Source organism: Haliotis rufescens, unplaced genomic scaffold, assembly GCF_023055435.1.
Source record: "Haliotis rufescens isolate VD_foot unplaced genomic scaffold, xgHalRufe1.0.p SCAF_10, whole genome shotgun sequence".
NCBI lineage: Eukaryota > Metazoa > Mollusca > Gastropoda > Lepetellida > Haliotidae > Haliotis > Haliotis rufescens.
Window position 1 is genome coordinate 43,421,096 of NW_025963780.1, and position 25,336 is coordinate 43,446,431.

At 39.0% G+C, this 25,336-nt stretch overlaps 1 protein-coding gene across 10 annotated transcripts in view; it reads left to right on the forward strand.

Annotated features, from left to right (window-relative positions):
- LOC124117872 (dnaJ homolog subfamily B member 6-like) overlaps window positions 1-25,336 on the forward strand; it is a 79,966-nt gene that overhangs the window by 32,880 nt on the left and 21,750 nt on the right. For 8 of the 10 annotated variants that reach the window (XM_048391074.1, XM_048391099.1, XM_048391103.1 and 5 more), the window contains exon 2: window positions 24,444-24,579. In XM_048391074.1, the coding sequence (XP_048247031.1) occupies window positions 24,500-24,579 (80 nt within the window). In that variant the 5' untranslated portion in view covers window positions 24,444-24,499. Of the gene's footprint in view, window positions 1-9,421; window positions 9,566-16,860; window positions 16,953-24,443; window positions 24,580-25,336 lie in introns of those variants that run through there. The other 2 variants (XM_048391080.1, XM_048391093.1) reach the window with 2 other exon arrangements.

Genomic DNA, 25,336 nt, shown 5'->3' on the forward strand with positions numbered 1-25,336 from the left:
GGATACTGCTGCAGTTTAACACCAAGTACTGTTGGTGCTGTGTTGCTGGTAATGCCAGTGAAAAACTAAGCACTATTAATCATGGTCTATGAGCTATGCAGCTCTTGCAGTTGGAGGCCTATATCATGTACATGGACCCCAAGTTTTACAACATTATATAACATTCAGGTAGCTCGCTACCGTGTTTACGCTGTTAGTTTGTGTCCAAGCCAAGGTGTGAAACATTGGCAAGCACCTGTAGGAAGTACCATGGACTGGTGAATGATGGTTCTTTCCTCGAAGTAGACATGGTAGAAACACCCACACACAGATGAAAGTGGTGTTTGGGTGCCATTGTTAGTTTCGGGGACATCTTGTTTATGGGGCTTTTTAAGGGGTCAGTTTCCTTTACAGTGTGTTGGAATTCAATTAGAATATTTCAGAACTGTTTTTAATCATTTTATGCCATTTTTGTTACCAAATAAGTGCAAAGTCACCTTAAGAAAGATATATAGTTATGTATGTTCATGGTAATGGTATTTATTTCATTTTGAAAAGGCCCCGGGGTAGAATAGGTCTTCAGCAACCAATTCCTGCTGTAAAAGGCGACTATGCTTGTCGTAAGAGGCGACTAACGGGATCAGGTGGTCAGGCTCGCTGACTTGGTTGATGCATGGCATGGTATCCGAATTGTGCGGATCGATGTTCGTGATATCAATCACTGGATTGTGTGGTCGAGACTCGATTATTTACAGATCGCCGTCATAAAGCTGGAATATTGTTGAGTGTGGCGTTAAACAACAAACATTTTGAAAAAAGCCAACAACAGTGCTAAAGAGCTCACAGATCAATAACAGCGGAACACAGAGCTGGATGAATCATTTAATGGGCACTTCAGTGACCAAGTATGTGAAGAGCTGGGTTTTGTAGTGTTATGACATTTGGTATTGTGACTTCTATTCTTCTGTCTAACCAAGGAAGTCTACTAGCCCAAATAGTGATAACATTTAGCAACATCCCCCAAAATGTTTGAAATTCTACCAGCCCTCAGGATACCTTTACCGTTAGTAAAACAGCATCAGGCTTGAGGGCTAGAATTTCTATCCCTGTAGACCTGTGAAGATTCCAGGGTAGGATAGGTCTTCAGCAACCGTAAAAGGTGACTATGCTTGTCGTAAAAGGCGACTAACAGGTTCGGGTTCGGGACTTGGTTCAGGACTTGTCATCGATCCCAATTGCGTGGATCGATGCTCATGATGTAAATCACTGGATTGTCTGGTCCAGACTCGATTATTTTAAAGACCGCCGTCATATAGCTGGAATATTGCTGAGTGCTGCGTTAAACAACAAACAAACAAACTATCCCTGTAAGACTCTGTGGTCATAATGCAAATCTGTAGTCCATGCTTACCATGGTGCCTAGTGCCTTGCCAAACTGACCAATAGTTAGGTATCATAAGGAATAGTAGTAATTTGCCATTATTAAGGGGTTTTCTATGTTATCATTATAAGGATTAGTGGACTAAAACAGTTAGTTTCAAACACTGCCTTAGAAGCTGGGTGATTCAATCATAATATTACTTATTTCTAATATTAGCTGCTGAAAGAACACAAATAGCTAGCATTTCTCTGTGTTATGCTGTGGATGCAGCTAGTAAGTCGAAAGTGGTACAGTCCCTTCACAGATAAAGTTAACACTTCATTCTGGTTGCTGTGAAGATCAGAGTGTGACTGAAACACTGTATCTGGGGAATTAAAGTTCATTTTTTTTAGTGTGGAATGGATGCTTGGCAGTGGAATGGTTGATGTTACACATGTTAAAGGGAGCATGGTAAATGTCAGTCCCTCCAAGATTGTATGGTGTATACTACTCAAAAGACATTAAAGAACACCCATAACGGATTAACAACAGTCATTTGAAAGAATCGGGTGTTGTTTAACTTTTTTTGAGTCGTATGTATAGAGGATTCATCACGAGTGTTTTTTAATATGGGAAATATCAACCAAGTCTTAGTTAATCGGTATTTGCCGAGCCTTTGGCGAGGCAAATACCGATTAACGGGTCGAGGTTGATATTTCCCATTAAAAAACACTCGTGATGAATTCTATTTACCATTTTCACATTTTTGCTTCCAAATTAAGGAATAATTGCATTAAACATTAAGCAATCAGCAACTTGTCGAAATCTTACGTATAGATCGTGCGTAGTGATACATGTTTTCCATAGCCATGTAAACCAAAATAAACAATTCGCTGAGAAAAAAAGTTCCTCGGATTATTTTAAACAAAATACTTGAACAGACTTTTGCAGAATAATTGAAACTTTAATAACGGTAACAACAACGATTCTGTGTAATCTGATTATATCTCTGGTGTAACTTCACTTATAATATATAGTTTCAAATCAAACCGCTCGCTCTTCCGGTTATCTAATTTGCATATCTAATTTGCATACTTATGTCATTGGGGTATGACATACATGTTTTTATGTCATAAGCTTATGTCATGGATAAATGCTTAAGTTAAATGATAAATTTCAATCTAGCAGCCCCTCAGTTACCCAAAGATAGTGTCTACGTGTATCCCATCTTGCACCAATTACAGTGTCTAGACCTGAACTGAAAATCGCCATTATCGGCATAACCTCCCTTTAAAGTGTTTAGTCTTCTTGCCCAAGCATTCCCAACTGCAGTATCTTTGGTACGTTGTACATGTGGGATGTTGTTCAATAAGTTTCTTATTCATGCTACAACAATAAGAAACTCTGCTTGACTCAGGTAGCTGTGATTTGCAGTGTGGTGCATATTTTCACTGCTATTCCTTTTCTATGGCTCATTCAACTCTTTAGCCGACATACATCTCTCCGAGGGGAGGGGCGGTCGGGTAGCCTAGTGGTTAAAGCGGTCGCTCGTCACGCCGAAGACCCGGGTTCGATTACCGACATGGGTACAATGTGTGAAGCCCATTTCTGGTGTCCCCCGCTGTGATATTGCTGGAATATTGCTAAAAGCGGCGTAAAACCATACTCACTCACTCACTCTCTCCGAGGCAAAGGAGTTAACTGACTGTAAAAGTCCAGTTTCCACCCTTGCTAAACTAGGCTTGAATTTCTAGGTTCGATCAGTAGCACCACCAGTGGCTATCTCGCTCCTATTGACCAATCTGATCCCATCTCTCTTATCACTTACATTTGCTTCAAACAAAATGGCGGCGCTCAGTCAAGACGCTCAGATCGATAATCAAACAAGTCGTACTTCGCGAAGTCAAATCAAATCACATGAACACCTTGATTAAAAACATGAAAGGATTTGGAAAATACCTGTTGACGGAACACATGCTTTACAAATCCTGCGATCAAAATCTACACGAACGGGATGTCTATTTTGGTATGCGATTTTGATTGGACTATGCATAGACCCATTACTGGCGTTAGTCAAGATATAACTCCATAATTCCTGCCTAGTTTGGCAAGGGTGGAAACTGGACTTTTACTGTCAGTTAACAAACACACTTGCCTCAGGAAGATGACTGACATGAGGTAATTTGGCTCATTCATCTCTCATATCTCAAGGAAATTGTCTAATTCTCTGAGGGAACAGAATTCCCCTGCTGTAGACTAAAAGTAGAACCATCTGTCCCGCTCTACCATGTGTACAGTCATGCTTGTGAATCACTTCTTCTTCCACTTGCTGGAATTCTAAGTTATTATCAAATCTCTTGAACTATCTGCAAGGAAGGAAGTCTGACTCTGAACATTCTTTAATGGACATTTGTCAGAATGGAACAAGAAAGGGAATCTTGAAGAGTTCGTATCACACAGGATGAGTGCTTTTGATAAATTTTGCTTCTAATTTTGTTATCTTCCTAAAGCTGTGAAATACTTCTTGAAGGATACAGTTGTTATTGTAGTGTCAATATGGCAAATACAGTACTTTGAATGTGGGTGTTGCCAATGTACAGACTGTGACTTTAGCCGCTAGTCCGTAGTCCGAGTCTAGTCAAATTTATTTCAGTCTAGTAAGCCTTGCGAATTAAGGTCCATACATTACCACAAAGATCCACTGAAAACAATGTCAAGTGAATAGTTATGGGGCTAGTTGATTCAAAGGTTTTGGCGGGATTGGGTGGTCAGGCTCGCTGACTTGTTTGATGCATGTCATCGATCCCAATTGCGTGGATCGATGCTCATGATATCAAGCACTGGATTGTCTGGTCCAGACTCGATTATTTACAGACCGCCGTCATTTAGCTGGAATATTGCTGAGTGCGGTGTTAGACAACAAACAAACAAACAAACAAACAAACAAAGGTTTTTGGTACAGACTGCAATCGAAAAGGGCGAGGGTTCGCTATGAAACAGATCCTGATTGACCATTACTATTTTCAGCGTTAGAAATTGGCACTAGTCCTGTAGTCCTTACCAAACTGCCCAATAGTAAAGGTATCCTAAGGACTAGTAGACATTGGCCCATTTTAAGGGTTTTGCTATATATGTTATCATCATAAGGACTAGTGGACAAAAGCTGTTAGTTTCTAACCCTGATTTTTAGTCTATATTTGTTATAGGACTTACTGAGATTTATCCTTCAGACTTAAACTAGAAGAATGTTAGAGGTTGAATAGTAAGGTGATAAATTGTTATGTCACTGTGTTGCACAGTTAATAATATCCAGAATTATGTTTGTTTCACAGTTTATTTTGTGCTAATTGAGACAATATGAACAGTGTTGGGTATGTTAGTGCTATCTGGACATTTCATGGATTTGCTATATCCAATGATGAAACAAATAACATGTTATTTAACAAGAAAACCAAATATATCGATTGGCGTGATGTTTATATTTTTAGGCATGTGCGTCACAGGTCACAAGAAATAATTCTGTTATTTGGCAAGAAACTTCCAATGTTCTGTTTATAATGTATCTTAATGATGATCTTCATTTTTTATCCTCGTGTCATTTACATAGGCAGAAAGTATTCCTGGCAGAAAGTGTTATTTCACTTGAGTGAAATATTGATTTTATTCTTTCAGAGAAATATGATGCTATTTCTCTGGGCTTTTCTTTCTAAAAATCTAAAAGTTCGACATGTCAGCATTAACTTGACTAAGTCATAGGGTGGTGGGGTAGGGGGATTAAGATTTTTATGTGACATGAAACTTTTGAAATATTTTAAAATGTTCCCCAAAGTTGTACATTTCAGGGACTCAGTTTAGGTATTTGCTGTTTCGGGTGAGGTTTAACATTTGCTTAGGGTGAACACAAGATACAGGGAACAGCAATTAGTCACAACACATAATTTAACACCAAGAAGAGCAGCTGGAAATCAACACTAAATGTGTTCTGTAGACTCCGTCTCTTTTAATTACCTGCAAGCCACCTGGTTTTCATGAGTCACTGAAAGATTGATGTAAGTTAACCTACAAGCTAACACTTTTATTTATTCCCATGGCTGGCGTCATTTCAGATAATTATGTTCCATCCCTTTCATGACCATCACTCAAAGTGTCAAGTCAGCATTTTCTACTAGCTGCTCAAAAGGGTTGGTTTTTGTTTGATTACGGCCTAGAATAGTAGAAATGGATGAATGTTTTGTTCATGGTAGAGAAAGCGTGGAGAATCATGAACTGATTCATCATGTTTTTAACATGACTCATCATTCCTGCATATCATGATGCTATGATTGTCTAAAATACACCCCCCCCCCCCCCCCTACCTGTCATGGCTCCCATTTATCAAAGATTGTGATACTCAATGTCAACATGAAAACAGGGGCAGTAAGAGACTGATTTTGTGACAAAGAAACAGTTTGGTTCCATAGTCTGGACAAGGAGAAGTTGTCCTGGGGAAAGTTCAATTTTACTGTTTACTTGTCCAGGCACAAGTTCACAATGTTCATATTTCCGCACCCCTAGTTTGAATGTTTCTCAAATTTTTTACCAGGGAACATTTGTGGCCCCGTGGTCTACGACAGTCTGCTGTTTGCAGGTCATTAATTCATTGGTTTGTATCCCAGATTCTCCCAGTAATGGTAATGGTTCTAAGTCTGTCAGCACCATGCTAGCCTTGCTCCATGGCTATACTGGATGATAAGTTCATAGTGTATTGTACTTCTTTCCTTAAAATAAACAAGTCTAGATAAGCAGGTGCCAGTCTCTTACAGGGACGATGTTTTCTTTTTATGTATATAATCTTGAAATTATTATTTAAATTTATAATTATTGCCTTAGAGACTTGTGCAAGTCTAGGACCATACCCATACTTGATGTTTCAACAGCATGGTGAGTGTTCATTATCTGTGTTTTGGAATGGGGATGTTCGCCAACAGAAAGCTGACACACTAGCATATAAGTGAAATGTCTATTCAGTAACTCAATTTTAGTTTATACAGTGCCCATTCAACAAACCTTGACGTTCATGTGAAACGCAAACAAAACAGTACTGAATGCATACTGTACCCTCTGCCTCAGGCAGCCATAGAAACTAATATTTTTAGTCCACCAGACCTTTTAATGATAAAATATAGCAAAACCCTTAAACATGGCAAATTTCTTTTAGTCCTTATGATACCTTTTAAACGATTGAGCTGTTTGAAAGACTTCCGCCCATATCCCCCTCCAAAAGGTACATCCCCTGTGCATTGCCACTCAGTCATTTTTATTATATAAATTTTACAGGGGGATACATGCGGAAGACTTACCAGTCAGTTTGACAAGGACTATAGGACTAGTGCCAACTTCTGGTGTATAGTATGTCTATGTTGATTAGTGTTGTCCAAAATAAGTGGATCCTTGAACAATGTTGAAGTTGTAGTATTTCAATGTAAACTGTTAGCGTTAGGACTATAAGAACCCCTTGACTTTGATGCTTGAATTCAAACACTGGTTAGATTAATATTTCCATATAGCTTTCATGATTCAGTGTCAACTTGTGACCTGTTCAGTTTGGATCAAGCGAGAGTTGTAATGACACTGCGTTATGTGTTTGAAACTTTGAACAAGGTAGTAGGCGAGTCGCTACCGTGCACAATTAAACAAGTGAATAGACGACAGCAGCCATACAGTCTGTCCTGTAATAAAATCAGGCCATTAGATCCGGCTGTCACGTGTGATCAGTGAAGCATGTTATAGTTGTCCTAGCAGGGACACTTCAAACCACTGGTGAGGACGTCATGGCTCACGTACCCAGCCTCACCAATACGTGACAGGGATGTAATGATACTGTGGGTGCATGGGTTGCACAGTCGTCTAAGGCGCTGCGATTCGCTGTGAAGAGTTGCGTCCCCTGAGCACGCCAGTAGCCTGTGCTTGTGGATTCAAATCTGAGTTCGCCCTGATTGTATTTCTAGGTTTGTCAGCACCAAACCCATGCTCATGTGTTTCACCAAAGTGGTAAATGTCTCAGACCTGCATCACTTCGGGCTTTCCTTCCACATCAAACTAAAACGCCATGATGTAACTGGAATACCATTCCAAATGGTGTAAATCCAAAGTCATTCACTCACACACTATTAATACTGTGTTAAACATGTTAAAGGGGAGCTAGGCTCGGGTTATTTAGCTGTCCCAGCTAAATTGATCAAAGTCATGTAAGCAAGTTAAACACAACTTTGATTGTCTACCAGTTGCTTGTTAATGATGTAGATCAACTGAGAACTCATTTTCTACTCGACTGCTCCCTAAAGGGATTTGAGTAAGCTTTAGTGTTTACACTAACACTGTACATGCTGTATACACCATCAGGTAATTAGAAACCGCCTCCGTGGTCTAGTGGTAGAGCGTCCACCCGGAGAGCGGAAGGTCCGGGGTTCGATCCCCGGCCGCGTCATACCAAAAGACGTTAAAAGATGGTACTTGTTGTTACCCTGTCTGGCGCTCGGCATTAAAGGGCTAAAACAAGGACTGGTCGGCTCGGAGTCAGTATACTGTGTCTGAGTGGGGTATTCATGTTAAACTGCGGCATGATATCTCAGTGTGCTAGCACTATAAATCGGCATCAGTCCGGACTAGTACAAGCAGCCACACACACACACATACACGTGCATGCACGTCGCTATATAAGTGCAATAATCTTGGACGCGACGTTAAACCCAATTTCACCTCACCTCAGGTAATTAGAATTGAACAACTCATTTAATGCTGTAACTATACTGATGTAACATGTCCAGTTGTGACCCATGAGTATACATACATCTAAGTTATGACATGTACCTATTTGGACATATTGATCATGCAATATGAGGGGCGGTCGGGTAGCCTAGTGGTTAAAGCGTTCGCTCGTCACGCCGAAGACCCGGGTTCGAATCCCGACATGGGTACAATGTGTGAAGCCCATTTCTGGTGTCCCCCGCCGTGATATTGCTGGAACTCACTCACTCACTCACTCACTCACTCATGCAATATGATATTGGATGCTCAGTTATGACAAAGTTACTGTACAGCGATGTGCTGATATTTTTATGTAAATTTGGTGAATTGTTCCAGCAAAAGGGTGTGAAAATGTGAAGGTCTGTTGTTTCTACAATTTTACTGGTCAGGAAGCCCAGACTGTGTGTCCAAACATTTGTAGACACTCTGTTGTTTGGTGTTTTGGTTAAATTCTTGTGTGCATTTAATCCATGAGATAAACAAGTGGCGGATGTGTCAGAAGGAAATGTATCCTCTCAAAAAGTTGAGTAGTTAATTTGATTTTTAGATTCTACTCAATTATTTCCAACGCCAAATCATGTATAAATTGTCCAACACATTAACTTGCCATCATGGTTGTGCATTGTACTCCTCATCCCAACAACAAGCACCTGAGGCACTGGATTTTGCAGTACAGGGTTGCTTCCCTTAGTTGTGCCAGCATCTGCTCTCAGGTTTTTGAATCCCACATTTGTGCTGATTATGAACCGTGGTTTGTCAGATGGGCTCAGAGTTGCACTTTCCAATTGCGTGGATCGATGCTCATGATCTCAATCACTGGATGGTCTGGTCCAGACTCGATTTTTCACAGACAGCCGTTATGTATATGGGAATATTGCTTAGTGCGGCGTAAAACAACAAACAAACAAACAAACAAGCATTCATTCATTGCCTGAAGTATGTAAAGAGAGCTGTCCAAGCTCCCTTGAATGAATATTTTTGTTCTTTTTGAGGAGAAAGAAGCGATTACCATAATGATTATCAATATTATAAAATTACATTAGTATGTAGCATGTCTATGTGAAAATAGGTTTTATTTTGCAGGAAAATTGGAAGTAAATGCAGAAAATGAGGTTTAACTGTTCCAAACAAATCAATGTAACGAGATCTGTCTCTCCCTGAATGGGAATTCAGTTGTGTATATACAGTGAGTTCTCATCTAACAAGGCCAGCGAGTATTGCCATAATGTGTGAGGTGCTATTGTTAGTAACATGTACATATGATGTAAATAGACGTGCTCCAGTTCCATTCAAGCTGTATGTCGTGGGGGATTACATGTCTTTAGTGAAAAGTGTACAGGTATGCGTGGCTACAACAAGTTCTACAGCGAACAAAACTTTGGCAATGTTGACTTCATGGAACCTGTTTGATACTGTTGATGTTTGATCGTAGATCACAAGGTATGTGTACGCTACATGTGCTTTATATTTACTCAATCTCGTATGGCAACAGGTTTGAGAGCAGCTTTTTGATCATGTTGATGATATAGACAGAGCCTCTGAGTTTTTCACTTTTATCGATTCTAGTTGATATACAGTGATCTCTCGCTACAACGCTACCTTCGGGGTCCAAATAATTGATGAGTGTTATAGATGATCAGCGGTTTAATGAAGGTCGAGTCGTAGGTGGTAGTTGACCAACAAAACATGCTCTGCCTACCTAACACGATCTACGTTGCACGTTTCAGAGTTTCAAAAAAAGGACTTATCGAGTATCAATATGCGCTTTAAAAAATCTGTCATATCCCTTCAGGTGAATAAACAGGTATAACAAACTTGGTCAATAAAAGTATGAAATTTGATATAAAACATCACTAAACATGATGATTTACAATTTGATATCAAAAGACACAAAGGTGAGATTCTATTTATCATCCCAAATTATTTCAACTTTTTCAGTTTGAAAATAGAGAATCTCACCCTTGTGTCTTCCCAGATCAAATATATCAAGACGAGTTGATAAAAGTTAAAAATATCCCAGACTTGCCAACATTTTTAGTTTGCAAACAGAAATAACCAGTTTTAAACATAGACTTGCAATAGTAGTAGCACTAAGATAGCTTTGTGGAACGGGGCGTCTAAGGTTTTGAAATGGAACATAAGCATTATTAACCTGTGTTTTGGTGGAAATAGTACAAATAACCAGCTTCAGGGGCAGATAGATTAGTGATGATTGTGACGTCATGGCAATCAATGATGTAACAATGGCTTTCAGTACAGTTTCATTGTAGCATTTTTCCTAGGATGAGTACCGTGACATTTGTGCTTCTTTTTGTTGTTGTTGTTGTTGTTTAAAGCCGCACTGAGCAATATTCCATCTATATGACGGGTCTGGACCAGACAATCCAGTGATTGACATCATCAGTATAGATCCACACAAATAGGATACGATAACATGCATCAACCAAGTCAGCAAGCCTGACCACCCGATACCATTAGTCGCTTCTTACGACAAGCATTGGTTGCTGAAGACATTCTACCCCAGATCTTCACGGGTCAAATATGCAAGATTCCTGCATCATGTGAAAACCCGATCATTACATTTTTTTTATGTAAGTCACCAGCATTTTGAGAAAATCAAGAAATTCAATGATCGACCGGAATAGCATGATCATGAATAAAATAATTATGTCAATAATTCCCTGACCCTTGCCACCAATTTGAAAATCTCCAGGACATGTGATGTTAATATGATGTAGAGTAGAAAACCATCCTGCCATATCATTTATTTCTCTTTCAGGTGGGACGTATATTAAATGTTGCTTCCTCCTGTCATCTCATTTAAGAAAACCCCAGAGTTTAACATGTCAAAACCCATGCATCATAGTCATAATTGACTGAGTAATAACATGGGCGTCACAGGCTGATATTTCATCTCTCTTTATGATAACCTCTTTAATTACCGGTTATATAAGAACCAGGAAAATATTATTTAAAAAGTTGCATTTGTTGGGTTCACTTTCACTTTCACGTTTATGATTGAGTATTAATTTAATGCAAAATTAATATACATTTACTTGTCTCAGGTTAGTGGAATTCAGGAAGGACTGGTGAGGTCTTCCTGTGGACTTTTTCCATTAGAAAGATGGCAATTCTGTTGCAGATCATATTTGCTGACTAGTTAAACCTAAATTTAATTCCCAGTGAATGTACAAGGATGCCTTCAACAGTTTGAACCAACATATATAACATTAAAAATATATTGCCTCCTGACTCACATTTTTAAGACGCGGATGTCATAATACAGTAAACTATGTTTATAACGAACCTGCTTATAACAAACTGACGGATATAGATATAACAAACTTTTTTCGTCCCATCCATTTGCTGTATCAATTTATAGATGCTTATAACTAACTACGGTTATTACAAAGTTAAATTAATGGTCACTTTCAGTTGTTGTAACCGTAGTTTTCTGTAATGTATTTTTTTTTAGTAAAGTGCACACTTGAGTGTATGCACACCCCCCATTCTTGGGTACAAGTTTCGGGAAAACTTGCTAGTTCATGTTTAGTGCACAGGAAAAGACTACGCCGTATCGTTTCAGGTGAACAAACAGGAGATAACAAACATGGTCAATGAAATGTGAATTTGAGATACGATATCAACATTATCACTAGACATAATAATTTAGTGATTATGATTTACAAATTCAGTGGTATGTACTGTATGCTAGGCATTGTTTTGAATGCAGAGATAACAATTACCTTACTGTACTCAAGAAAAAACAGTAATTACAGTAAACTACGTTTATAACGAACACGCTTACAACGAACTGTCGGATAAATACAAACATATTTTTTTGTCCGAACCATGTGCTGTATATATGCTGCATATATGCATATTACGAACTACGGTTATGACGAACCAGGATTAGTGATCCCTTTGAGTTCGTTATAACCGTAGTTTACTGTTACAGTGTAGTTTCTTGTGTCCTTACAATACCTCTTTATACATCTCAATAGTAAGGACACAAGAAACTACACTGTAACAGTAAACTATGGTTATAACGAACCAGGATTAGTGATCCCTTTGAGTTCGTTATAACCGTAGTTTACTGTTACAGTGTAGTTTCTTGTGTCCTTACAATACCTCTTTATACATCTCAATAGTAAGTACACAAGAAACTACACTGTAACAGTAAACTACGGTTATAACGAACACGCTTACAACGAACTGTCGGATAAATACAAACTTATTTTTTTGTCCCGACCATGTGCTGTATATATGCTGCATATATGCATATTACGAACTACGGTTATAACGAACCAGGATTAGTGATCACTTTGAGTTTGTTATAACCATAGTTTACTGTAACAGTCTTGTGTCCTTACTATTGAGATGTATCAAGAGGTATTGTATCTCCACAAAGTGGATTGTAACAACCCAAGTTATGAGCAATGATGATGAAATCCTGATCCCAGCTCGACTCGTTTCTACGCCTGTAGGGTTGTCCGTGTAGTAAGGGTTGTCCGTGTACATGGATGTGGCATAAATACTGTGCATGGAGGCCAGATGCTGAGTGTATTGATGAGTGGCTGGGGCAGTGGTAATGTACCTAGTCATGTTTACCCAGCTGTGCAGCTGACTTGTCAGATGCTCATCTTTCCAGTCATCAGTTTGGGTGTGATGCTCGTGGAAGGTGTGGAGTAAAGTGATGCTTCATCAGCATCCTGGGCTAGCTGTTTCTGGTGTTCTTGCCGCCATGATATTGCTAAAAAAGGACATAAAACCTCACTCACTCACTCACTCACTCACTCACTCACTCACTCTTGGCTCATAAGTACTCTTGTACTGGTCCTGTTGAACAAGCCAGACGTTCATTGTGACTTTAGCTACTTGTCTGACTCAGGAGAATGTTACAAATGTCTTTCCGTCTGGTAGGGTTAGCTTTCAATAGCTCATACAGTGAGCAATATGAGGAGTAAAATCTGCTACAAAAGATAAAGTGAGTTCTCACAGGCAGTGTTAGATGTGACCACTAGTCACCTAGTTCTTAGACTGCTACTATCTCTCTGAGAATCTCTGCAGCTAGGCAGCCTTCAACCATGCATCGAGTTAAATTTGCAACCGTCTGGCGTTTAGAAACAAGTGATGACTTTGGTGTTGCAATTATTCTTTCCCCAGCGAAAATATTTTGTTTGTTTACCATGTTTAAGAATTTCGAATTTCATTTCAACTTTCATGTATTATTAGTTAAGTGGGAATACAGGGGGGAGGTGGAGTGCTTTTCTGTTGGTCTGTAATCTGCCCAATCTGATGAAAAGACATAAGGAAATTCATCTGGGAAAGTCATCAGCCGTAAAGCTTTTGCCAATTTACTAGCATGGCTTTCCTAAAGATATACACAATTTGTTTTAAGAAGACCAGTGCAAATGTATGTCACTAGCCCTGGTTTAGTAGCTAGGGCTGCTGGACTGACATGTACAAAAACCCAGAGCTCCAGATAAGCTTTTGGTGTTGTGGGTATTTTACCCATGCATTTTAAAATCATTGGATATCAGCAATTCTATCTGGGTATTCAAATTTCTGTTACCCACTAGTTTTTACACATGTGGGTATTTAAGTTAAATATTTAAAAACACTATTCATCTAGTCCCTGCAAACTGGTGTCGTGTTGGTTCGAGAGCTTTATAGGACTAAAAAATACCACGATACTTCCACAAGAAAGTGTGATGGCAAATGATCATGATGTAACTGTCATCGTGGAGTTTGGCAAGGTTGACGGAATGCCCGCTTATAATTTAAAAATAAGTTGCTGATTTGCTAATCGAATACGCAGGGTTACTTCACAATATTTTGATGATACGCACAAGTTTTATTTTTGTAGCGTATCTGTAATGTTCGTTGCGTATTTGATACGCTTGGATTATATTTTACTGTGTATTTCTGCATTTCTGATGTGTATTTCACGCAGATACGCAGCTTATCTGGAGCTCTGAAAACCACAGCCACAAATGTTACTAGTCATTGAGGACTACCATCTTTGGATTTTTAGTTGTCCTAAGCTCAATTTAGTAGTCTCTGGCTAGTGAACTAGCGTGAATTTCGAAGACTCGAACAGTCTTAAACTTTTAAGACCACTTTCCCTAACACAGCTATCACTGTATCAGCATCATTTTCAGTAGAATTTTGCGTTATATGGATTATTGTTAGCTCGACTTCCTGGACTGAAAAGAATTTTACTAGACTCAGTCATGGGACTAGTGTCGCAAGTCTCGGACCGCAGTACCGCAGTGGCCTTGATCATGTTCATGAGCAACAGGTTTACCCATCCTAGACACTATAGACACTAAGTCTTGTTGTTTAATGCCGCACTATATGACGGCAGGATTAATCTGTAAATACTCGAGTCTGGACCAGACAATATAGCGATTGACATTATGAGCATTGATCTTCGCAACTGGGATAAAATGACATGCATCAACCAAGTCACCCGATCCCTTTATTCACATATTACTGGTTGCAGCATAAGGTAAAATTTAATCAATGGCTCGTTAAGTTCATGTCACTGCAGTACTAGGAAACACTCAAATTGTTGTGACTCACTACCATGACAGCGTGTTTGTTTTGGTTGGTTCAGTATGGTTACTATGGTTACAGGGTCCATATCAGGGTATTTTGATAGTGAGTGAGATAGTATTTGACATCTGCAATATTTCAGCCACAAACAGACACAGCGACCAGAAACAGTTACACTTTCATTAAACATCTTAAGAGCATGCTCCACAATAAAACAATAAGATACGTAACAGTACAATGGAACAGTAAAGCCCATGATGCAAGTTATATTAATCCATCATTTCTCAACTGGTAATTATTTATTTGAGAGAATCCAAGAAGTGATAGTTGGTGCCCTTCACGTCATGTATGTTATATGTAAGTTTCTCAATAGGAAGTCATCCCCCTGTGTGGATTCCGGGCTAAAATATATCCCCTGCATCCTATGTTTGCTGTAGGGGGCGACTTAAAGATCACATGATCAGGCTTGGTGACGCTGTTGATTGCGTATCATCATACCCCTGACTGTGTATCGTTGCTCAAAAATATTAATCACTGGATTGTCTGGGCAAGACAATTGTGTACAGGCCACTGTCACATAGCTAGAATATTGCTGAGTGAGGTGTTAAAAGACAAACCAACCATATTTTGTCGCTTGTTAATCATGTTAATTGCTTAGAGAGAGAATCAGAGAAGTGATAGTTCACCCGTTCACTACATGTAATTGTATGCTGTATGTACTGTACACCAGCAGCATAGGTCGTCGTTCACGTGTTGATTATGTACGGGCCACTGTCACATAGCTGGAATATTGCTGACTGCGGCATTAAACAACAAGCAAACTTCTCACTTGTTAATTACTGTCCGTGGATGAATTAGACAAATGAGAGCCAGTGCCTTTCACTACATGCATCTGATATGTGAGGACATCAATAGTAATCATCTGGCATGTTCAGAGGAGAGCCATGCTCTAGATATTGTAATTAGTGGTATGTGTTGACCTCAGTTAGAGATTGTCTCTTGGTGACTGAGGTAATCATTAACTGATAGACTAATATACAGCATATAGAAATTAAGGGGGATCCTGGTGGTCATTGAGATTTGATGCATGGTACTTGATTTAAGAAATAACGTCCAAAATATGACGTCATTCCGATGGAGCGTATATTTGAATCTCCACAAGAGACATCATGACAGGACAATGTTTTCTCGTGAAATAAACCACGCTTCGCTCTTTATTGCTCTTTGCAATTTATTGTGTAGCTATCTTATATGTTGGGATATATGGAGCCCAAAAATTATTACCTTTCAACAATGGGGTTATGACAAGGACCCCTTGACTTTCATGCATAGTTTCCACCACTGCATATATGGGAGTTAGCAGACAATAGGAGTTTTGTTTGAATGACTTGAATGAAATTTGCTACGATTTTTCTTTGAGATAGAAACTAGTTCATTTAGGCTGACTGGTGTGTTTACAGTGTTGTTATCAAACACTAGAGAAGTGGGCGTAGAGGGAGAAGGCACACATACTCTCTAGGTTATTGGAGGGACAGATATGAGGTTGACCTATACCTATATGTGGTAGATTAATTATGAGGCTTTGAGGGGAATGTGTGATATCTGTGTGTATTTTGTGTGAAAATAGGTTACATATCTCCATGATGTTTGCGATATGAACCTATCGTATTTATGTTTCTTTGTTCATGTTGTGAGACTAGATGTGTGTTAGCAGAAACATGTGTTCATAAGCAATATTAAAGATTAAGCATGTTTGTCATTGTTAAATTTTAAAACTTTACGGGGTTCCTAGTTATTCAAATACAGCCGCATCAATCGCCCCTGGATTCACATATTTTCTAATCCTGTTAAATTGTGTACATTTTTGAAGGGCTGGTTTATGGCTGTTGAAACTTGTCATGCCAACACTGACACAGGAAAATCATCCCCAGCCCTATTTTGAACTTGTAAAGATGATATAAGGTTATCACAATTGATGAGGCAGTGTGATTGAGGCTGTGAGATAAATATTGATTCCTCCAGCTGTGACTAGGCCTGGTATGTTGTACATACCATGTGTAGAGCACTCTGATACTGGCTGACCCACCAACAGGTAGATATACTGCGTATTCCCTGGTGACAGATCAACTGTGAGATATGTAGTAGTGTGCTGGTGGTGTGTATTGAAGAGTTATTCTATCTACAGTGAGAAACTTCTGGAGGGTGTATTGTACTCTAGTTCACTGTGACATTTGACTGCATGCAGTTGCTGGGAAAACAACGGCAGGTTGGTTGGGCAAATTTACTGTTGTCGCATCACATTGGATTAGCAACAATAGTTGTGATGGATATTGATAGCCGTATGTCTGGCTGTTTCATGTTGCTGGTGAATTACCAGGAGATAGTTCTACGGGCTGGTTTGTATGTGTTGAGTAACATCAATATTATTACTGGACATGGAGCAAATGTAATGCAGCCTTTTAGTTGTACAATCAGTGGTCGAAAATTAACCTGAATGTCAAGGGGTCCTTGTCACAACCTGATGTTGAATGTGTGAGATTAAGGGTTCTCTAGATTCAAATACTAAAGGGACAAATCACAAGGACACCAGCGACCCCTTTCATTTTGAACAATGCAAATATGAATGCACTTGTGTCCATTTGTTATGACTTTCACTTCCATTAGTCCTTGGCCAAACACATGAAAATTGCTCCATTGCTGATACAAACTGGAACATTTGACTGAGTCTTGCTCGCCCTTGGTGTTGTATCATCACATTGTCGAGAGATACATATTGTCAGCACTAGGACACAGTTGTTACAGAGTAAGGCTGTAGTGTACTACATGTACCATGTATGCTGTGAATTCCTGTTTGTCCTGGGTCCCATACCATGAAGCAATCTTTGCACTATGATGATCATAACTTCAATACTCTAACATAGACATTCTTCCCATTGCGTGGCATATCTAAATGGAATCAGATGGACATTACAACACTCCCATGGTTTATTTATCCAGAAATTTGGTCAATCCAGGCGATTTCACAGTGACTGAAACTCAGTCCATATCCACAAGGCTTTGCTGGACCACGCCGAAGCCCCGGGTTCGATTCCCGACATTGGTAAAATGTGTGAAGCCCATTTCTCGTGTCCCCCGCCGTGATATTGCTGGAATATTGCTAAAAGCGGCGTAACACCATACTCACTCTCACTTGCTGGACCATGTGTACCAAGACTGGGACGATACTCCAACTGTGCGATCCGATACGTATCACGATACCTTGCTCACGATCCGATATGTATCACATATCACGATACTTCAATGTGTTCTTATCTGTGGTGTAAGCCATCTTTTTCATCCCACCACTAATGTGTACTTGCCTCCATCTCGTATTAGAATGTTGATATTGAATGGATGTTCCAGACATGCTAGATAGAATTAGAAATAATTCCATGATTGTTTTTTTCTATATTATTTGACCCTATTAAAGGCGTAACTAGATTGTACAAATCCTTTGACCATGGTCCACATACAATGCCAGGTCCCGTGTCAAGATCATTATACTGAACTATGGCAATGGTTTGTTTTAAACATATTTATTTCCCAGAATGTGTACAGCTGGATTGGTAAACAAGTAAAGACTTGAGTCAATACCGCTCCAGTTGTCATACAATGTCATCAATTAGAATGTACAGTCAAGGGTAAATAACATGGCAATTATTTTGCATAAAAATACAGTTGTCGTCTCTGAAAGTGCTGAAGTAAAACACTGTAAGCAAATATCAGTTACATGAGAGGTTAAATGAAAGTTTGCATTTAGACAGAATTTGGAAATCTGCCAGAGGCTGATATGGGATTTGTCCACCCTGACTTGTGTTTGCTCCCAGCGGCCAGTGATTGTACCATGTATACCATGCTCTCAGGCTTGAATAGGCAGAAGCTGGACTTAGCTGTCTTACATTAACAACATGATCCTACTTCTCAATATGTTAAGTGGACTCTATATATGTGGTATTGGTTTATCTGAAGAAGGCACTGACATGACTGAGCTTAGAGTATCATACTGTGTGTCTTACTCCAGATTGATCATGAGGTAGCCCCGTGATGAAGTATCTGCTCCTCACACCAAAATCCTGTTTCGATTCCCCAAAATTAACTCTAACCATGGTAAGCTTGCTATGTGGTTCTGTTGTCCCCTGAGCCTTCACCTACTCACCACTAGATCTATATCACAGGGTGCTATTTCAGTTCTCTGTGACACTATGTGCCATGATACAAGTAACATTACATCCTAGAGGTCATGTATGCATACAAGACAACACCTGGAATATGAGAAGCATGTATGTCATATATAATGTTTTTCAATGGTATGTGCAGGACTTGGTTGCTCAACATGGCCTCCAAGGAGGATTTGGGGTTGGAATTGGTCCCCACTATGCTGATCATAAGCATGATAAGAGCTGACTAAATGGATTGGGTAATACGGGCTCTGTGATTTGGTTGAGTGCGTATACTTGTGTCTCCATTGTGTGGATTGGTGCTCTTAATATCAATCACTGGATTATCTGGTCCAGAAATTATATTTTTTATTTTTGTTGTAAGCGACTTGTTACTGACACTCAAATGTCGAAACAATAGTGAACAGCTTTTGAGTTTTTGATTACGGGTGGTAAGATTGATGAGGAAAAAACATAATTTAATTAACACACAGGCCGAAAAAAGGAAAATTTCTCAAAAACAGAATGACTGTAAAAAAGGAAAAGGAACTGTGCAAGATGCATGGTTGAGCGAGTTTGAATAGCCGGAGATGAACGTAGATGATGAGGAATTATTTTGTACTGTCTGCCATAAATAATACCTGAGAACATAAAACTTCATGAAATTTAACAGGGCAAGTGTAAATATTGCAGGACGACTGCAATTATCTACTTGCCCTTCAGGACATGTTGGGTTCAAATGTTGATTATTATTTTTTATGTATAGTGTGTATCAAGATTTCATATTGTTTGCTACAAACACACTCCTATCTGCAGTGCCATATGTTGATTTGAAAAGGAAATGCATTATCTCATCGATTACACTAACGACCTGTTGTGGAGAAACCAGGAAGTGTTTGTTAATGAGCTATTTATAACTGTTTATCAGTGCAGTAGTGTTGTCTTTTACATCAGCTGTAATGTCGATAGTGTGCCAGAGTGTGGTATAACTGTTTATATTCCCCAGTCAGATAGTGACACAGATGTTACCTGAATCTAGCTTACAGGCAGATGGGGTAGTTGGCTCACTGATATGTGTTGTTGCAATTGAATGTTCTCAGGGATATATATAGACCTGCTCAGAGCCATAGTCGGCCTCATGTCTGCAACAAATGTCAGTACAAATTCCCAATTTGGAATCAAACATTCCCTAATTTATCTTGTTCAGGTTAATACGGTTATAACTAATGATATGGCTTTGCTCTGGGGACTTGAATTCACTAGTTAAGAGAGAGGGGGTTAAATGTTAATTTTACGTGAGAGCACTGATAGGAATAATACTTTCATTTAGCATGTTTAGGAACCTACCTGCTAAGAACTGTAGAAAAAATGCCAACTTGGGTCAAATTAATTATTGTTTTCTTATGTGCCTCGCAGCCAGGGTCACTTAGTTTAGAACCTTAGACTATGACATTATGAATTCAAATAATTTTGATATGTTGACATCTGTCCATCTGTACATTCTGTAGATCAACAATCAATGTGGCAGGTATGGTTGTTAAGTTATGGAAATTAATAGGCATGATGGGTGATTGTCAGGTCATGCATCGTGTACATGTTGTACATGTAGGAACTGTGGTCATGGTCTATATGGTCTAATTATTCCATGTATGAAGATAGCTTGACTTTAATCATATTAATGAATATAAATCAGGCATGATCATGATAAGGGACAATATACACTTTGTATCATAAAAGCATAAATGCCAAAATGTTGGAATAGCATCAGAAAAGATCTTCCAGGCTCTGATCAACAAACATAATAAACATGATAAAGTTGAATAAGTCATTGTAGGACTAGCTCAGGTTACAGTATGACCTCTGTTTTGTTTTCTGATGTTTCTTCTTCTCAGGTTAGAATCAGTTTTCACGTGCCTGTACTTGTCAAAAGACATGACCTGATTGCCATACTTTAACAAAGACAGTCATAGCACTAAGTTGTTTTGTATAGTGGCACCCAGGTAGGTGAGCATGGTCAGGCTTGGTGACTTTATCTATAGCATGCCATTGATGCTCTGACAGTGTGACATTGCACATTATTCCTCATGATATCAATCACTGATTTGTCTGGACCAGACACTATTAACTACAGGTCACTGTCATATGACTGGAAAAGTGCTGACTGCAGCATGCGAACAACAAACAAACAAAACCTCCTCAATTCCTTGTCAGACCTGGGCCCCATTCCACAAAGCGATCTTAGCGCTAAGTCGACCATAACTCCCATTCTTTAACACTGACTTACGACAATCGTAGCGCTAAGATCGCTTTGTGGAACAGGGCCCTGGCTTCATTAAATGGTGATGCAAGTAAAGATGTTCACCACACTAGGGCTGGGAGGGGTAACTCAGGTACCCGGGTCGGGTGGGTCCTGTGTAGAACCCGGGTTCCCACTATACAATGATCGCTCGCTATTGCGCTCTTCGATAAAGCGCTACCTCGGTTACTACGCGCGGTAACACATGGCTCCCCAAATTTATGTACACTTTTATTACTGAGAGTTTTACACAGACATAATTGTATTGTTGTTCGTTGTTCATTTGCACATAACGCTTCTCATTGCATAATCAACCGTTTATCGCTGAATGGAGTTCTAATAATCTGTTTGAAAACATCCGCGGCAAGTCCCGGAAATACGATTGTTCAACTAGTTAACTTTTCACACTATACATCCTTTGATCTTAGAAGCGCATGCATGCAATAAAAGAGAACCACAAGCGAAGTTTATATTCTTAATTAGTGGGCAATCCAATTTAAGGCTAAACTGTCACACACATGTAGTTGCTGTCACAACACGGCGGTCATTCATTTCGTAATCGCGCTTTCGTAACATCGCCTGGTTTTTTCCGTAGTCATAACAAGTGATTTCATTGGATTAAAATTTGTTTCTAATGACGCTTTCTTGCCGAAATCTGCTACAAGTTTCGTGATTGGTCAATTTTGAGCACGTGACCTCAGGCAGCCAATCAAATTATAGCTGTGATACCAAGCTCGTGTTTGATAAATTTCAGAAGTTAGCGAAAGATTTTTTGTTAAATCGTGTTATTCTGAACGTTTTAAGCAGGAAATCACGATATATATTAAAAATATGGAACTTCGCGAATGTATCGTGCTAGGTTACGAGCTGTGACAAAGATTTTTCATGCATATATTTTTGCATTAAACGTTGTGTCCGAGCCGAGAATTCAAGGCGACGAAAGCCGAGATGTCATTTGACTTACATTACACGCGATCGCACGAAACGATGGAAATAAAAACTTAGATGTAAGTTTGATTACTTTTAGATATATTTTTGTTGATTTTATTTATCACTTTGTATAATATATTTAAAGATTTGCTTAAAATAGTCTTTATTTTGCTCTTTGACATGTTCGATGCGGACCCGTTGTTGAAATGTGTGTCCGAGAATTTTATTTTCAATAACATCGCGGGAAATAGTGAATAATTTTTTAATTTATTGATAAAAAATGATAAATTAGAATGGAATACGTATTTCAGACATTGTGAAATGTGACAGATTTAATAAATGAATGATATTACAGGTAGATCTAGGTCCATAAAAATATATACTATTTTGACGTGATGTGAGATAAACACATATTGATGATTTGAGATTTGCCGAGCGCGCTCCCCCGCCTCGGCCTCGGTTAAACGGCTCATCGTCTATAACGCCCACCAATTATTTGGACCCCATTGGTAGCGTTGTAGCGAGGGACCACTGTACTACTCGGACCCGTGATTAGATATGTGATAAACTTTTTAATGACAAAAACTCACTATAGCTCAGTGGTTACACTACAAGTAGCTAATGTCGCATTTCTTTCTGACGATGCAAACATTCCTTTTGACTGTATATGTTAGTAAAGATAAAGCTTCCGTCAACTGCAGTATACCCATGATCTGATTGTTTGATACATATATGTATCGAAATAGTTTTTGCCAGGGCTGCGGTAAAACAATTCCCAGTCACAGATTTTGATTCCAACTCTTGAGGCCTACAGTGGGTACCCTAGTAGGGAGAGGTCAGATGCCCGGGTAGGGTCGGGTTATAGGGAGTGCTGGTCATTCATTTGGAAGCAGTTGCGAGTTAACTCAGATGAATCCCATTACACAGAGTTAAGTTAGAACATTGATATATCAGGAGTGTTCAAACCGGTCACCATGGTCACAGGAATAGACTAACATCTAGTCTCTGAAATGAACATATCGTACATAAAAAAACAGTTGTTCAGTTATCTTAATAAAAATATAATAAAAAGGAGCCCAGTGACTCTCTTCATTTTCAGCCTGATACTGCAGTGATCTAGACTTGCCAAACATTATAGACTTGCATGGGCTGTATTTGATATATATTTGTATCAGGGTCTGTAAGACAGACTACCACAGGAAGAGCCAATTCCTTTATACTGACTGGTGGATGTTTGACCTGAAGCTCAGGAGAGGAAATGAGAATATAATTATAAGTAGAACCTATCAGTATAACATCCTATGTTGTAATGTATGTTGGTCTTTTGAACCTTGGTGCAGTGTGCTTGTGGTCACGTCTCGCTGTTGCTCTCTGTTTAGGATGTACAGCTGGAATATTGCTGAGTTCAGCATTAAACAACAAACAAACAAAACTGTTAAGGATGTTTAGCTGCAATATTGCTGAGTGCAGCGTTAAACAACAAACAAACAAAACTGTTCAGGATGTATATCTTGAATATTGCTGAGTGCAGCGTTAAACATCAAACAAACAAACAAAACTGTTGTGGATATTCACATTTTACTTTGTCTGCCCACTACTTATGTAGAGAATGCACGTGGGAGTCGTGTTTCTATTTAAAATTGTACCAAAATTACACCTGTGTGTGTAACAATTTTTTTAAGTTATTGATATTGTGAGAGGAAGCTACTAGTATCCTGACAAGTATCTACACAAACAAAATATTTGTTCTTTGACTAAATTCCTCAAGTGTATTATTCTTAGTAGATTGGTTCTCATCCAAACATGATGTAATGTAGCAAGAATTCTCTGGAAATATCATGCTAACACGAGCTAAGTGGGAAAGAATGACTTTCTGTATTGCAAACAACATTGATCCATGCTGGAAACTTCGAAGAAATGCTGGTGACCTTGAGGTTTTGAGCCATGGTGTTTGCATCTAATGCACAACAAGTACGTCAAACTGTTGCACTCTTGTGTTTGAAGTTCACCTTGTCACTACATTTTTGTTTTGTTTTCCTCACAGTGATATTGCTAAAAGCTCGCTTGCTCGCTCGCTCACTCACTCACTCACTCACTCACTCACTCACTCACTCACTCACTCACTCACTCACTCACTCACTCACTATAGGAAAAGTTAAGTATGTTCAGAAGAATGTTCTTTCACCCTGAGTAGACCATGGGGACGTGAAGACCAGTTGTGTGGAAGGTCTGATTGTTGCTCACACACAATGATGGGACAATAGAGAAGTGTAGCTTGAACCTGACTGTGCATACATTAAAGTCGGTTGTGAGTAATGTGCGCTGTTTGTTTCAGATACTTGATACTTGCTGATTGTACACGTGCGTGAGGTGTCCACGCTGTAGCCAGTGATGCCATCTACAAGCAAGGCAGACTACTACCAAGTCCTTGGGATTCCGCGCAGTGCTACTGAAAGCGATATAAAAAAAGCGTAAGTAGAACTCTGAACCCAAGCCAGGTTTAGAACACTGGGGTAGGCCAGTGGTTTGGGTGCTGGCCTTTTCATGTTAGCCATAGACATAAAGAAAATCATATTTTTTATAACAGAGCATGCGTCAGTGTAAAGAAGTGTTGGTCCATGTATGCAATTAGGAATAGTTTAGTGTTACTATCTCCATCATCAGCTCTGCTACTAGACCAAACGGCATTTTACTTGACTCAGGCTTCGGACTAGTGGATTACATCATAGACTGTAGGGCTGCAACGAATACACTATGAGGCAAATACGATTCATATCACGAATATAGGGAAACGAATACGAATATTTATTCACGAATACAATAACGAGTCGGCAGTTGATGTATAATTTATTATATTCAGTGAAAAATAACAACATAAATTATTTGACATGGTTGGATAATTAGTAATATATTATACATTTATATACTGCATTTATCCAGGTACTAGTATCTGCTCAAATACATATAATGACAGGTGACCACAATACTGTCAAATTATATAAATGAGTGTTGTCTTTAAAGAAATCTCTGCATATAATATGATCTTATGGATATTTTTAGGTACAGGGTATGTAGATGCACATGACTGCATACTCGTAAATATTCGATTCTAGTGACCACGAATAACAAATTCAGTTCATGAATGGATACAGTTCGATTCTCCGAATACGCGAGTGAATCGTAACAGCCCTAATAGACTTTTATCACCATATCCTAATTTTATTAAAC